The sequence below is a fragment of the Gavialis gangeticus genome, unplaced genomic scaffold (genome assembly GCF_001723915.1).
Source record: "Gavialis gangeticus isolate Ggan-Ray unplaced genomic scaffold, GavGan_comp1, whole genome shotgun sequence".
Classification (NCBI taxonomy): domain Eukaryota; kingdom Metazoa; phylum Chordata; order Crocodylia; family Gavialidae; genus Gavialis; species Gavialis gangeticus.
This window is the reverse complement of record NW_017728994.1, coordinates 7,365,536-7,377,416: the sequence shown is the minus strand read 5'-3', so window position 1 is coordinate 7,377,416 and position 11,881 is coordinate 7,365,536. Positions and strand designations below refer to the sequence as shown.

At 44.1% G+C, this 11,881-nt stretch overlaps 1 protein-coding gene across 1 annotated transcript; it reads left to right on the top strand.

Annotated features, from left to right (window-relative positions):
* Positions 1–379: 379 nt before the first annotated feature.
* On the top strand, positions 380–4,834 carry CUNH10orf53 (chromosome unknown C10orf53 homolog). Its single transcript, XM_019502282.1, has 3 exons — positions 380–515; positions 2,432–2,551; positions 4,376–4,834. Exons 1-3 carry the CDS (start codon positions 422–424, stop codon positions 4,438–4,440), a joined length of 279 nt encoding a protein of 92 aa, XP_019357827.1. The 5' UTR covers positions 380–421; the 3' UTR covers positions 4,441–4,834.
* The last annotated feature ends 7,047 nt before the right edge of the window (positions 4,835–11,881 follow it).

Here is an 11,881-nt window from a genome sequence, read left to right as displayed (position 1 = left end):
GCCCTGTAGCCAGTTCCCCGCCGTTTCCATCCGAGCGCTCACCGGGACCCCAGCGCCGTCGCCGCCCGCTCTGGTCCACTGAGGAGCGCGGCAGGGGCGGGAGCGGGCCTCGGCCCGGCGCTCGCTGCTGAGAATCCAGTTTAAAAAACCAAAACAAAACCTACAACAAACCAGACAAAAAAAAATCTAGTCTAAACAGTCCGACGCCGCTGGCCCCACAGCCGGGCCCGGCCCGCGCAGGACAGGGCTCCTCCTCTGCACTAGACGAACAGGCCGCGCAGCGCTGCATGGGGGTAGGCTCCCGTGGGCGCCGCCTCAAGGCCAGGCCCGAGGAGAGGCCCCGCTTCGCCGTCCTGCTCTCGGCGCTGGGGCTCCTCCCCCGGCCCGGCCTACCCGCCGGGGTTGCTAGGGCGGCGGCGCCATGCCCCCGCGCGCGCTCGTGTTGCTGCGCTTCGGCCTTTCCCGGCGCTGCGGACAACTGGCGCACTGGACCGGCCGCCTGCGGGGCCTGCAAGGTGCGTGCGGCCGGGGGCTGCAGGGCCCCGCTCCGCTCTTGGCCCCTGCGGGGCACGAGGGGGAATCCCGGCGGCCCCTCCTGCCCCCAGGCCTGGGCAGAGCCGACCCCGGGCGAGGGCACGCTGTCTGTGTCCAAATGAAGAGGGGACGAAGAGGTGGGGAAGAGCCCTTTAAAGAAAGGCCCGGACCCACAATAAAAGAACAGACCCAAAAAACTAGCAACAGGGCCCAAGAATTTGTCATAATTCTCAGACAAATTCTCAGAGGAGGGGAGCACCTCTGTCTGCGGTCCTGTCAACCCACCTGTCTCCAAGCTGCTGGCAGTGGCTCCCTGCCCCTTTCCCCAAATGGTTTCCAAGCAGCCGCTGCCCAGCAAAGAGCCAGGATCCCCTGGGCCAGAGTCCTCTCTTGCAACATCTCCAGCGGTTAAGTTATGATGCTGCAATCATGGTGCACACAGTCAGCTCAAGTTATGCTAACTAAATTAAACACAGAGCAATTATTAAAGGGATTAGAGATGAGAAGGTGGCATTTCTGTCCACTTTTCCTGAAAGGAAGAGTAACTAGAGCATGGACAAGGAAAAGACCCAATCCACGTTGATTGAATACATTCTTTTAGAGGTTTACTGTAGGCCTGCACTCCCTCGGCAAGGCCTTCACTGAACAAAATAGTTAGAAATTAGCTTTAATTTTTTTCAGTTGATAAGCAACTGATGCTAGAATTTTATCATGGTGCATTTCCACTGCCAAGGAGTATACTCAGAATAAGATGAAAAAAAGGCAATTTACAAAATACATGAAAATCCAAACCAATCCAGCATGTTGTTTGAATTGTATTAATTAAATTCAGCAAGACTGAAGGACGGCTGGTTAAGACAGCACTGTGTAATGTGCATTAACATGTCAGGATACTCTGTTGTGGGAAACCAAATAGACCGGGGTGCTCAACCTCCTGCCCACCAGCCAAATGCAGCCCATTGGGCCTTGGAATCCAGCTTGCAGGGCTTCCCCCAGGTCAAGAAATTTGGAGGTGGAGGAATAGTAGTCATTATTATGGCAACCCTCCCCCTGCCAAATTGCCAGACCTCAAGAGGGTTGTGCCCCTGTCCACCCCATGCACCCCCCCTCCCTGCTGTGCGCCCCCCGTCCCCCTCATTGGGCCATGTCCTCTTTTCCCCTGCAGGGGTGGGCTGCCCCCTCTCCTCCATGCAGGCTCTATCCAGCCACTGCTCCTTCCCTGGGCACTGGATTAGGACCACCAGCTGGATCCAGCCTGTGAACAGAGACCGCACTGCCCATCTGGACTACGGTGGTGGGTGGGGAGGGGAAGGAAAGTTGGGACCATTGCAATAGACCATAAAGATTTTTAAAATAATAATTTTTTGGCTTAAATGGAGATTTGGAAAGATAAGCAGAGACCATGTTTCATCCTAATTCTCAGACAAATTCAGAAAAATCTCAGAAAAATCATATTGTCAAGAAAATCACAGGATGCATTGTACATGCCACACAAATACAGTTGCCTGCTCAGTTCTCCAACTGTACAGTAGTATCCTTTTAGTATTTATTGGATACTTTTCTTTCAAACTTGTAGATACTAGAGTGAAAAATTAATTCAGTGTGCTCCTTATGACTGCTATACCAGCCAATAGCATATTTAAGTGCATAGTAAATGTCTTGCCTTTTAAAATGAGATTAGAACAGAGAAAGGATGCAGTAGCTCATTCAAAGGCAACCCACTAATGTAGTAATCCTGAAACTACAAAATTACAACCACAATTTATAGGGAAGTTTGCACAGTGCTTTCCTGCATTGCACATTATTTTTTCATGCTTGTCATCATGAGCAGTTACATTTAGAAATACCAAAAGTTTATGACAAACCAAGAGAAGGCTGCTTTTCTGGTCTTTTGTAGCTGTGCTGGAAGCAGATGGACATCAAGTTATCCTAGAAGAGATACCAGACTGGAATGTTGTAGAACTCGTAGTGAATGGCGAAACTGTGCTCCAGTGCAATATTAAAGACCTCAACTTCGGTAAGTACCAGACTTTCTTTGCTGTACCCTTCATTAGATATTACTTCATTCTGAAATTAATGTCAAAAGTTCTGTCTTCTAAATTGTCACTTTAATTAATATTAACATTAATGCCTATCAGTTCTTCAGTTCTTTATACATAAGCCATCATAAAGTGCACATAAGAGAAAAGATTGTCCATTGGTTAGGGCACTGCTTGGGAAATTTGGGTTAAGTTTCCTCCCTTTGCAATATTGAGCAAAACACTTAGGTTTACATTCAAAATTTATTTAGGTGCCCAACTTCCACTGAAACCAATGCAACAACACCTTTTTGTTCTAAGTCTTAGTTTCTCTCTGTGCCTGGGGTCTTAAATAAGGATAACAGTACTTAGCTACTGCAGAGAGGTATTGTGTTAGAGTTTGTCCAGAACATGGAAATTCGTTTACTGGAATACTGTAACTGGATCCAGTAACCTGTGTTAGAGTTTGGCCAGAACATGGAAGTTCGTTTTATTTTCAGCCTCCTCAGCTCCACTCAGAGACTGCAGGGCAGGAAGAGTGACCAGGAAGTGACCAGGAATACTACCAGGAGTGACCAGGAATAACGGTCACAAGCTGGCAGAGGGTAGATTTAGGCTAGGTATCAGGAGGCGCTACTTCACAGTCAGGGCGGCTAGGATCTGGAACCAACTTCCAAGAGAAGTGGTGCTGGCTCCTACTCTGGGGGTCTTTAAGAGGAGGTTAGATGAACACCTTGCTGGGGTCGTTTGACCCCAGTACTCTTTCCTGCCATGGCAGGGGGTCGGACTCGATGATCTACTCAGGTCCCTTCCGACCCTAGAAACTATGAAACTATGAAGAGAAGCAGAGAACTATGAAGAGAAGCAGAGAACTGGAGTGCTCAGCTTTCCCCGGATGTGCGAGGAAAGAGAGAGGCAGGGAAGTCAAGTGCCCCAACTCTTTGCTTCCACAATATACACCTGCTAAACCACCACTGAGGCTGGAGTAGGGTAGACAGCAAAGTAGGAAGTGGAGCCCCCCACTCAGCATCCGTAGCCCATGAAAGACACTTGTCATTCCCACTTTCTCCCTGCAGGAATAAAACTGAAATCAACAGGGTGCTTTTGGGTTGGGCAGTCAGGAAGCAAAAAGATTCCATTTCAGTTCTCTCAAAAGCAGAATTCTTCTGGAAGTTCTTTCCAACAAACAGTTTGTATTTTTTTTCTTTTTAACTTTGTCCCAGTTCAGAATGAATTCCCCTCACCTCCAAAACATGAAAGTTTTACAGTAATTTCCATTTTCTAGCCATCCCTGTCTCAGTGTAGTAGCACAATGGACATTGCTAATGACTACCTATGGCAAGGACTTCCACTTTTTTTTTTAATCTGAAAAGATGTCACTTTCAGTACTCTCTAATTTCATTTTAGGCATTGATTAAATACCATCTCCTCAGGAGGAGTGCCTTCTAGCTAATGAATCACCGACAGTGTGCAGCATGCATTTCCTGTAATATTTCTGTATTTTGTGACATTCTTCAGTGCAAGTACTTCTCAGTCTCAGATTATGCAGTTAAACAAGATCAGTCCTGCTTATTTTTTGGACAGAAAAAATCGATGGAAAATATTAATTCTTCCATTAAATCCAGGTTTATTTTGGTTTGTTAGTACGGCCACACTTTTAGGGAATCCAACCTATCACACAAGAGGTAGATTTAAACTAGGTTCAGGTACCTAGTTTAAAGGTAGATTTAAAATGGGTTGGATGAGAGAATTTAAAAGAATGTGATATGAAACTAGGAGTAGAATTCTACAACTATTTTATAAGTGTTACTTTTTTCCTTTAGGAGGTGATGGCAAGTTGGATCCACTTTGTGAAGAAGCCAGAGTAGCAGTGCTGAATGCCTATTGATTATCAGGCACATTTCCTCTCTGTCCCTGGATTATATAGACTAATTGTAATAATCTTACAAGGTATCAGATGTCAGACTACATGTAGTTCTATACATTTTCATATCTCGTAGCAGGTTTCTACATAACTGCATTGAATATTGCCATGTGTGAAACAAGAATACTGTCTTCTTACAGAACTAACTATATACTTACTTATGATTCCCACAAGTTTCTAATACATTTATGTACATCAAAAAAGTATTCTAGCTTCTTTTCTATAACTCTTAGATGGCTAATATGTGTTGTTTTACAGAAATCATGAGAACCCACTTCCTAAATTAAGACTAATTTAGAATTAAGGCTAAATTTAACTACACTGTCATGCAGTCAACTGGCTGGATTTATTTTTAGAATCATAGAATCAATGAGTCGGAAAGGACCTAGACAGATCATCGAGTCCGACCCCCTGCCATGGGCAGGAAGGAGCCCTGGGGGTGGGCAGGGTTATAAGACCCCAGCCAGGTGCCTATCCAGTCTCCTTTTGAAGATTTCCAAGGAAGGTGAGAGCACCACCTCTCTGGGAAGCCTGTTCCAGGCTCTGGCCACCCTTACAGTGAAGTAGTTCTTCCAAATAGCTAACCTAAACCTATCCTCCCTCAGCTTGTGGCCATTGTGCTGGTGACTCCAAGGGGGACACTGGTGAACAGACTTTCCCCGAGTCCCTGCTGCTGGCCCCTGATAAGGTTGTAGGCAGCCACAAGATCCCCCCTCAGCCTCTTCTCATAGGGCTGGCGACGGAGGCCCCCAACGATACGAGTGGCCCTCCTCTGGACCCTCTCCAGGTTCTCCGCGTCCTTCTTGAAGTGTGGCACCCAGAACTGGACACAATACTCCAGCTGCGGCCTGACCTGCGCCGCATAGAGGGGGAGCAAGACCTCTCTGGACCTGTTAGTGATGCCCCTGTTGATGTATGACAGGGTGCGGTTGGCTCTGCCTATTGCTTCGTCGCATTGGCGACTCATATTCATCCTCGAGTCAATCCTGACTCCAAGATCTCTTTCTGCCTCTGTGCTGCCGAGAGGGTCAGCCCCTAACCTATAACCATAATGCTGGTTCCCTCTCCCCAAGTGCAGCACCCTGCACTTGTCCTTGTTGAACTGCATCCTGTTCAGATCTGCCCACTTCTCTAACCTATCCAGTCTGCCTGGATGTGGTCATCAAAATGATAAATCTGGCCCTTCGTGCTGCCCTATGAAAACCAGAATCTTTTCACTATCATTGGCCACCCATAACAAACAGATTAATTTAATCACTGCACAAATTTGGAGTTCCTTACTTTTAATTTTGTACCTACCATTAAGATTCAATGGTCTATCAGTTTTTCTTGGGTCATTAGACACCAATGTAGGGAAGAAAGATGGGAGAATAACATTATTATAAACTCAGGTTAAGTTTGCTTAGATGACCATAACTGAATATTAATCTACTTCTAAAGTTTGTGGGACAACAGTTCATTGGTAACTCAGATTTTCTGATTCTCTAATTTTTGTTAATTCTAATACATGTCTTCAACCTCAACTTCACTTTACAATTTTTGGCTCAGGTTAATGCAGTTGTCTGCCAGTAGTTCTTTGCCAGGATGCTGGTGTTCTTGAAAGGTAGTTTAGTTCATGTCAACAAACCAAAACAAACCAAACATATTTCCTTCCTCTGGAATAAGAACTCCTTGGATCAGCATTTGCATCACAATGCAACCATTTCAACAAAATGTACATGATATTAGACATCCTTAGGTATTAGTAGATAGCACAACTGCAGTTTCTAAGAACATGGCTATGACAAAACAAAGGCTGGCCATTATAGAGCTAGAGAAAAAGCCTATAACTCGCAATACCTCCTACCAACTTTGGTCTGCAGGGCGAGGTCTTAATTACAAATGACCAAACTGCATTCACTACAGCGTGGAACTGAAGCAAAATCATGAAAACACCGTCAAAATACCACCACTATGCCCTACTATGTTCCCTTACTAATAACTCAAGGATGCCAGAGGCACTGAATAACCTATTCTTCAGTAAGTGGTACGAACTAAACATACCAGTCACTAAATTGTGAGAAGCAGGAACTTTTTTTTCAATCTTCGAAAGGAACAATAAAGACAGCTCTTTTGCTTTCTATACATTTGAGACTTTTTTATTTAAACTCAGAATAAGCACAGTAGAAACCCACTAGTATCTGTACAAAGTTATATACAGAAAGCCATTAATAATGACAGAAATGACAGATGTGCTGTACTTAACAGTGATCACTACGAAAATCTGAGTCTTACATTTTTGTCCTCCCATCTGACCTGCACTTGCTAGGAGCAATATAAAAGCCCTATAGAGTTCCCCCAGCATAGGACATATGGAAGGTACAAGTTGTCTTTACAGGACCTTCTTGTAAATTCTAGCAGGCATGCAAGGTTAAAGCAGTAGCAGCATGGACAGCTGGCTAAGTTTCACCGGGAGTCATTCCATCTCCTGGAGCAGCCCAGAATCAGGAGGGCACAATGGTGCCTTAAAACTACCTACCCATGTCTTCTGGTCAGCAAATTCTGCACTGCACCTCTTAGCCTGATTAAACTAATTGTTTAACCACAAAATAATCCTTTACAGAATAGAAGCCAGATCCCACAAGCACACCTGGAACATCTGTTGGACTGGATAGAGTTTAGGCATATAGACTAGGGAGAGAAATTACACATAAACTGGTATAAGTGATACGAAACTGGTTTAAATCTGTAACAACAGAAGAAGTTCAGTGCACATGAGCTGCTTTCAAAATAGTTGAAACTGGTTTAAGATAAACCTGGATGGATGTAGTATCAGGCTTAACCAACTTAGGTTAAATTGGTTTATTGAATTACTGTCCCAGATTCCCTCCAGATTCAAGTTAACTTACAGCCTCCCAGTATGCCAGGATGCTTTGTACCTTCCTAGCAAACCTCTCTTCACAGGAATAGGCAGGCTAGCCTTGGCCCAAGCTGTGCTCCAGTTGAGCAGGAAGGCATGCTCTAGTCGCCCCCTCCTCCAGCTTCCTGCCTGGGTCACTGCAGGCATGTGGCTGCATTTCCAAAATAAGAAGTGAATGTCTGTTAACTTGCTAATTGGTTCAATCTACACAGCGTAGACTAAACTGTGAAGATTGAATCAATTCAGTCTTGGGTTTTTTGACTGTTGGTACTTAGCCATAGAGGGCACCTATACATATGCTGGATGTCTGCTCTGATGCATGCTAATTAGCATGTGTCAGAACAGAATCAAGTTTACTGGAGCATGCTAATTAACACACTCCAGCAGCCTTCATGTCACATCTACACAGCATTCTTGTGCTTCAAAATGGCAGCGGGGGCACTTCAACTAAAGCCCACTTTAACTAAAGATAATAGGATTCCAGCAAGATAAACATCCAGATGTCTCTGAACACTTTCAAGAGACATATGGATGTTTATCTTGCTGGGATCCTATGATCCCTGCAGACTTCCTGCCCCTGGGGCAGGGGGCTGGACTTGATCTTCCGAGGTCCCTTCCAGCCCTAATGTCTATGAAATCTATGAAATCATTGAACAAGGTTTAATTCAAGCACCTCCACTGCCATTTTGAAGTGCAGGATGCTGAATACATGAGACGCTGCAGAGCCACTCTAATTAAAGCCCCCCACCCCTCCACCCTGCTCTCAGAGCCACTCTTGGAGCCACTCTAATTAAAGCACCCTCCCCCACCTTGGAGTATATGTATAGATGCCCAAAGATTCTGCCAGAGTGGGCCCCATTTATCAGTGGGCTTAAAATGTTCTACTGTATACAGTAGATAAAGAGGGAAATGCCAAAGAATGCATCAGACTACATACAAGTAAAGAAATTTTGAAATATTGTACTAAATTCAGAGTTGATATGATCTTTTGCTGTACTATGGTATGCATAAAAATGTATATGGTATAGTGTAAGGGAAACTTATAAGGATCTGCAGAAACCCCATAATTGTTTACTAAGCAAATCCTTAGGAGCCATATTTTCAGGTAAAACTTAGTAGTGGTTGGCTTCACAAAAAGCAACTGTATAGCACCATCCTGAAAATCTGATTCTTCATTCCTTCCGCATCCAACCAGTCACTGATGCCACACGGGTAACTATTGTTGGTAAATTGATCACAAATAGATGACATTAGTGGAAGTTGAGCCCCCTTTGACAGAATGGGATTTGGGGTATAAAACGATTCTGGATAGAAAAGAGCTGTGATCAGTTTACCAGAGATAAAAGGTAAATCTGGTAGAAGGCATTGCACATTAAGAGAATCCATAGATTTCTCCAACTCAAAAGGGATTGCAGTAACATCATCCCAAGAAATGATTTGCTAGTAGCAGAAGCTGATGCACTAGTTCCCTCTACAGCAAGACCAAAATAAATCAAATCTGACTAAGAGTTTGATGGATTTAGAACTTGTAAGAACTTAAACCCTGTTTTTGAGTGTTTTTTGCAGCATGTAGGAGATCTCCTGTTCCATTACAAAAGGAAAAATAAGGTGCCACTTTATTGTTTTGGAGTAAGGGGTTCAAATGCTCAAAAGTATTACTTAATTGCCATGGTCTCTATGAATCCCTGGATATTCTGTGCCTATTGAGATAGGTATTTAGCACAGAAATTTAACTTTTGAAAAAAAGATTTGAAAACAAAGTAATTATTTTGAAGTCACCTTCATTTTTGAAGTGCCCCACAGATAATAAGAGCCATTTGAGAATGATTACACAAGAAAATCTTGCTTTTAGATCCTCTCCACAGTGACTTTCACAGTCTATTGTAAAACTCAAATCAGGAGGAGGGACACAGCAGCAGTAAATTGTGCCAGTAGTAGCCCAACTAAATTGCTATGCAGCCTTTGTGTCTTGACTAATTGTCTCATTAAGACACATTTCTGATCCCTGAAATGGATCTCAAGTATTCTTAATCACTGAAAAAATTGTACCATTAAGGGCCTCTCCCTCCTGTCCTCGATACTATTTACAATGGAAAATACACAAAGATCCTTGTTGATTGCAGCCCCACTGTTGCGCTGTTGGCAGTCAAGTGGTGCTAATGGCACAATAACACAATATAACTAAAATAGTTAGCCTTTTAGAGTAATAATCTTATATAACATGATTATGCTATATTGCGCGATTTTCCTCATGTTTTGCAAATGCTTCCAAAAAATCTGACAGTTTTCCAGTAATTTCTCTAAATGGAAAGGTTGGGGGGAAGGAAGGGAGTTAACAACTGAATTGTCAGTTTTCCCATACTTGACAATTCTGCAAACTGGGAAAGAAAGTGTTGTTAAAATTTTTAGCATTTGTTGAATAAATCATTAAAACAACTTTAGCAAGCATCGGTAACAAGCCCACTCCAGTCACTTCTTTCACAGAACTGAATATAGAGGCTTTTCGTTCGCTGGGAGTTTGAGGTTTTTGATTAGGAAGCACTGGAAAGAATCTGCTTATTAACTCCTGTTAATGTATAACCTGTTCATGATGAATAGTATTGCAAATGATGGGCACCAGCTTATGTGAGCATGCCAATTTTGGCCACCATCTGGGGTTGCACAAACTCCTGCAGTTGCACAGCCATTTGAGAATGATTACACAAGGGAATCTTGCTTTTAGATCCTCTTCACAGTGACTATTAATGCAACACTCTCCTTTTGATATTCTTTTGATTATTATGCATCATTTTTCCTGGTTCTATTACAGATTTCTTGTGTGATCTTGGGAATTTAATGTAACCTGTATCAATTTCCTTGTGCAAAATGTTAATAATGTCCTTCTACATTATATGCTGTTGTGTTCATATGTTGATGCAACACACTTTCCTTCCCCCATACACCCAATATTTAAAACCACAAGTAGTTTTAGCACTGATTTCACAGAATTAAAGGAGCACAGACATATAGTCATTGAATTTCATTAAGCAATGAATTCCCAAGCTATTCCAGTCATGACCAAAAAAAACCCCAAAACCCCCCAAACAACCCTGCCAGTGTCAATGAGGATGATTTCATGGAATTTACCTCCTCCCAGGGTGCATCTATATGTGCAATTAATGAGTCTGAATTTCCTGCACAGTAGATTCAGGTGCAATAAACTACATCCAGGCACATGTCTATACATGTGCCCAGGTTGAAAGTAAATTGAGCCTAGCAAGAGCAGTGCAGTCCAGGGCTGCTCCTGCCCTGCTCTGCCCCCTGCAGCAGCCAGGGGGAACTTGGGGTCCAGCTTTGGGCTGGCAGGGGGAATGGGCAGGTTTGGGGAGGATCAGGCCTGGGCTCTAAGGGATGAGAGGGCACTGTCCCTAGCTCTGGGGGCTGCTCCGAGCCATGTCAGCATGACTCAAAGCTCCCCCCAGAGCCATGGACAGCTCTCTGCCTGCCCCTCAGAGCTCAGGGCTAACTCCAAGCTCTGTGAGGTTTGGAGCTGCCCCTGGAGCTGGGAACAACTCTTCCCTGCCCCCAGGAACTCAGGGGTTAGCTTCGAGCTCCATGCAGCTCAGAGCTGCCCCCAGAGCTGGGGACAGCTACCCCTCTACCCCCTGAAGCTCAGGGTTAAGCCAAGCAGCTGTTGCAGCTCCCTGCTGCCAAGGCTGACCAGGAGCAATTTGCTCCCAGGTCAGTGTCTAGATGTGTGCTTTGATGCATTAGTTTAAAGTGCTGTTTTCTGGTACTTGTATCTGTCTTTGTAATTGCTGCGCACATGTAGATGGTGATGTTTTACTGCACATGTTAGATTAGTCTAATGTGCAGTAAACTTCACATGTAGACTTGGCCACAAAGGACTGGCAAAGGCACAGAGACCATTTGAAATGGAAATGATATATAAACTTTGTGACTGAGGTGCTTTCAGTTCACGGAAGTAACTCAGGGGAAGCCTACAGGAACAGATTGTTTACTCAGACATCTCTTCTGTTTATTTTGTCCATTAAAGTTACAGTATACCTCACAATAATCACTATCACTCATGAGTCCCATTGTTACTTATTTACTTGGAAAAACAGAAGAATCTAATGTTGGCACAGTTCTGATGTTGGCACAGTTCTGGGGTAGTGTTTAATCAATTAAAGGGACATTGTTGGAATGTGGTGTTTTTTAAATGATCTGTTATCATCATCATCCTCTGTTATTTAAAGTCCAAGCAGGAAGCCTATTTTGCTTTCCATATATCATAGAATCATAGAAGTAGGGTCGGAAGGGACCTTGTAGATCTTCAAGTCCAACCCCCCGCCTGGGCGGGAGAAAAGACTGGACTCAAATGAGTCCAGCCAGGTAGTCACCAAGCCTCTTCTTAAAGATCCCCAGGGTAGGAGCCAGCACCACTTCCCTAGGAAGTTGGTTCCAGCTCCTAGCCGCCCTAACTGTGAAGTAGTTCTTGCGGATGTCTAATCTAAACCTACTCTC

Coding starts and splice junctions, on each gene's coding strand:
- CUNH10orf53 (XM_019502282.1), top strand. CDS start 422: ATGCCCCCGCGCGCGCTCGTGTTGCTGCGCTTCGGCCTTTCCCGGCGC. Junction 516..2,431: donor CCGCCTGCGGGGCCTGCAAG/GTGCGTGCGGCC, acceptor GGTCTTTTGTAG/CTGTGCTGGAAGCAGATGGA. Junction 2,552..4,375: donor TATTAAAGACCTCAACTTCG/GTAAGTACCAGA, acceptor TTTTTCCTTTAG/GAGGTGATGGCAAGTTGGAT.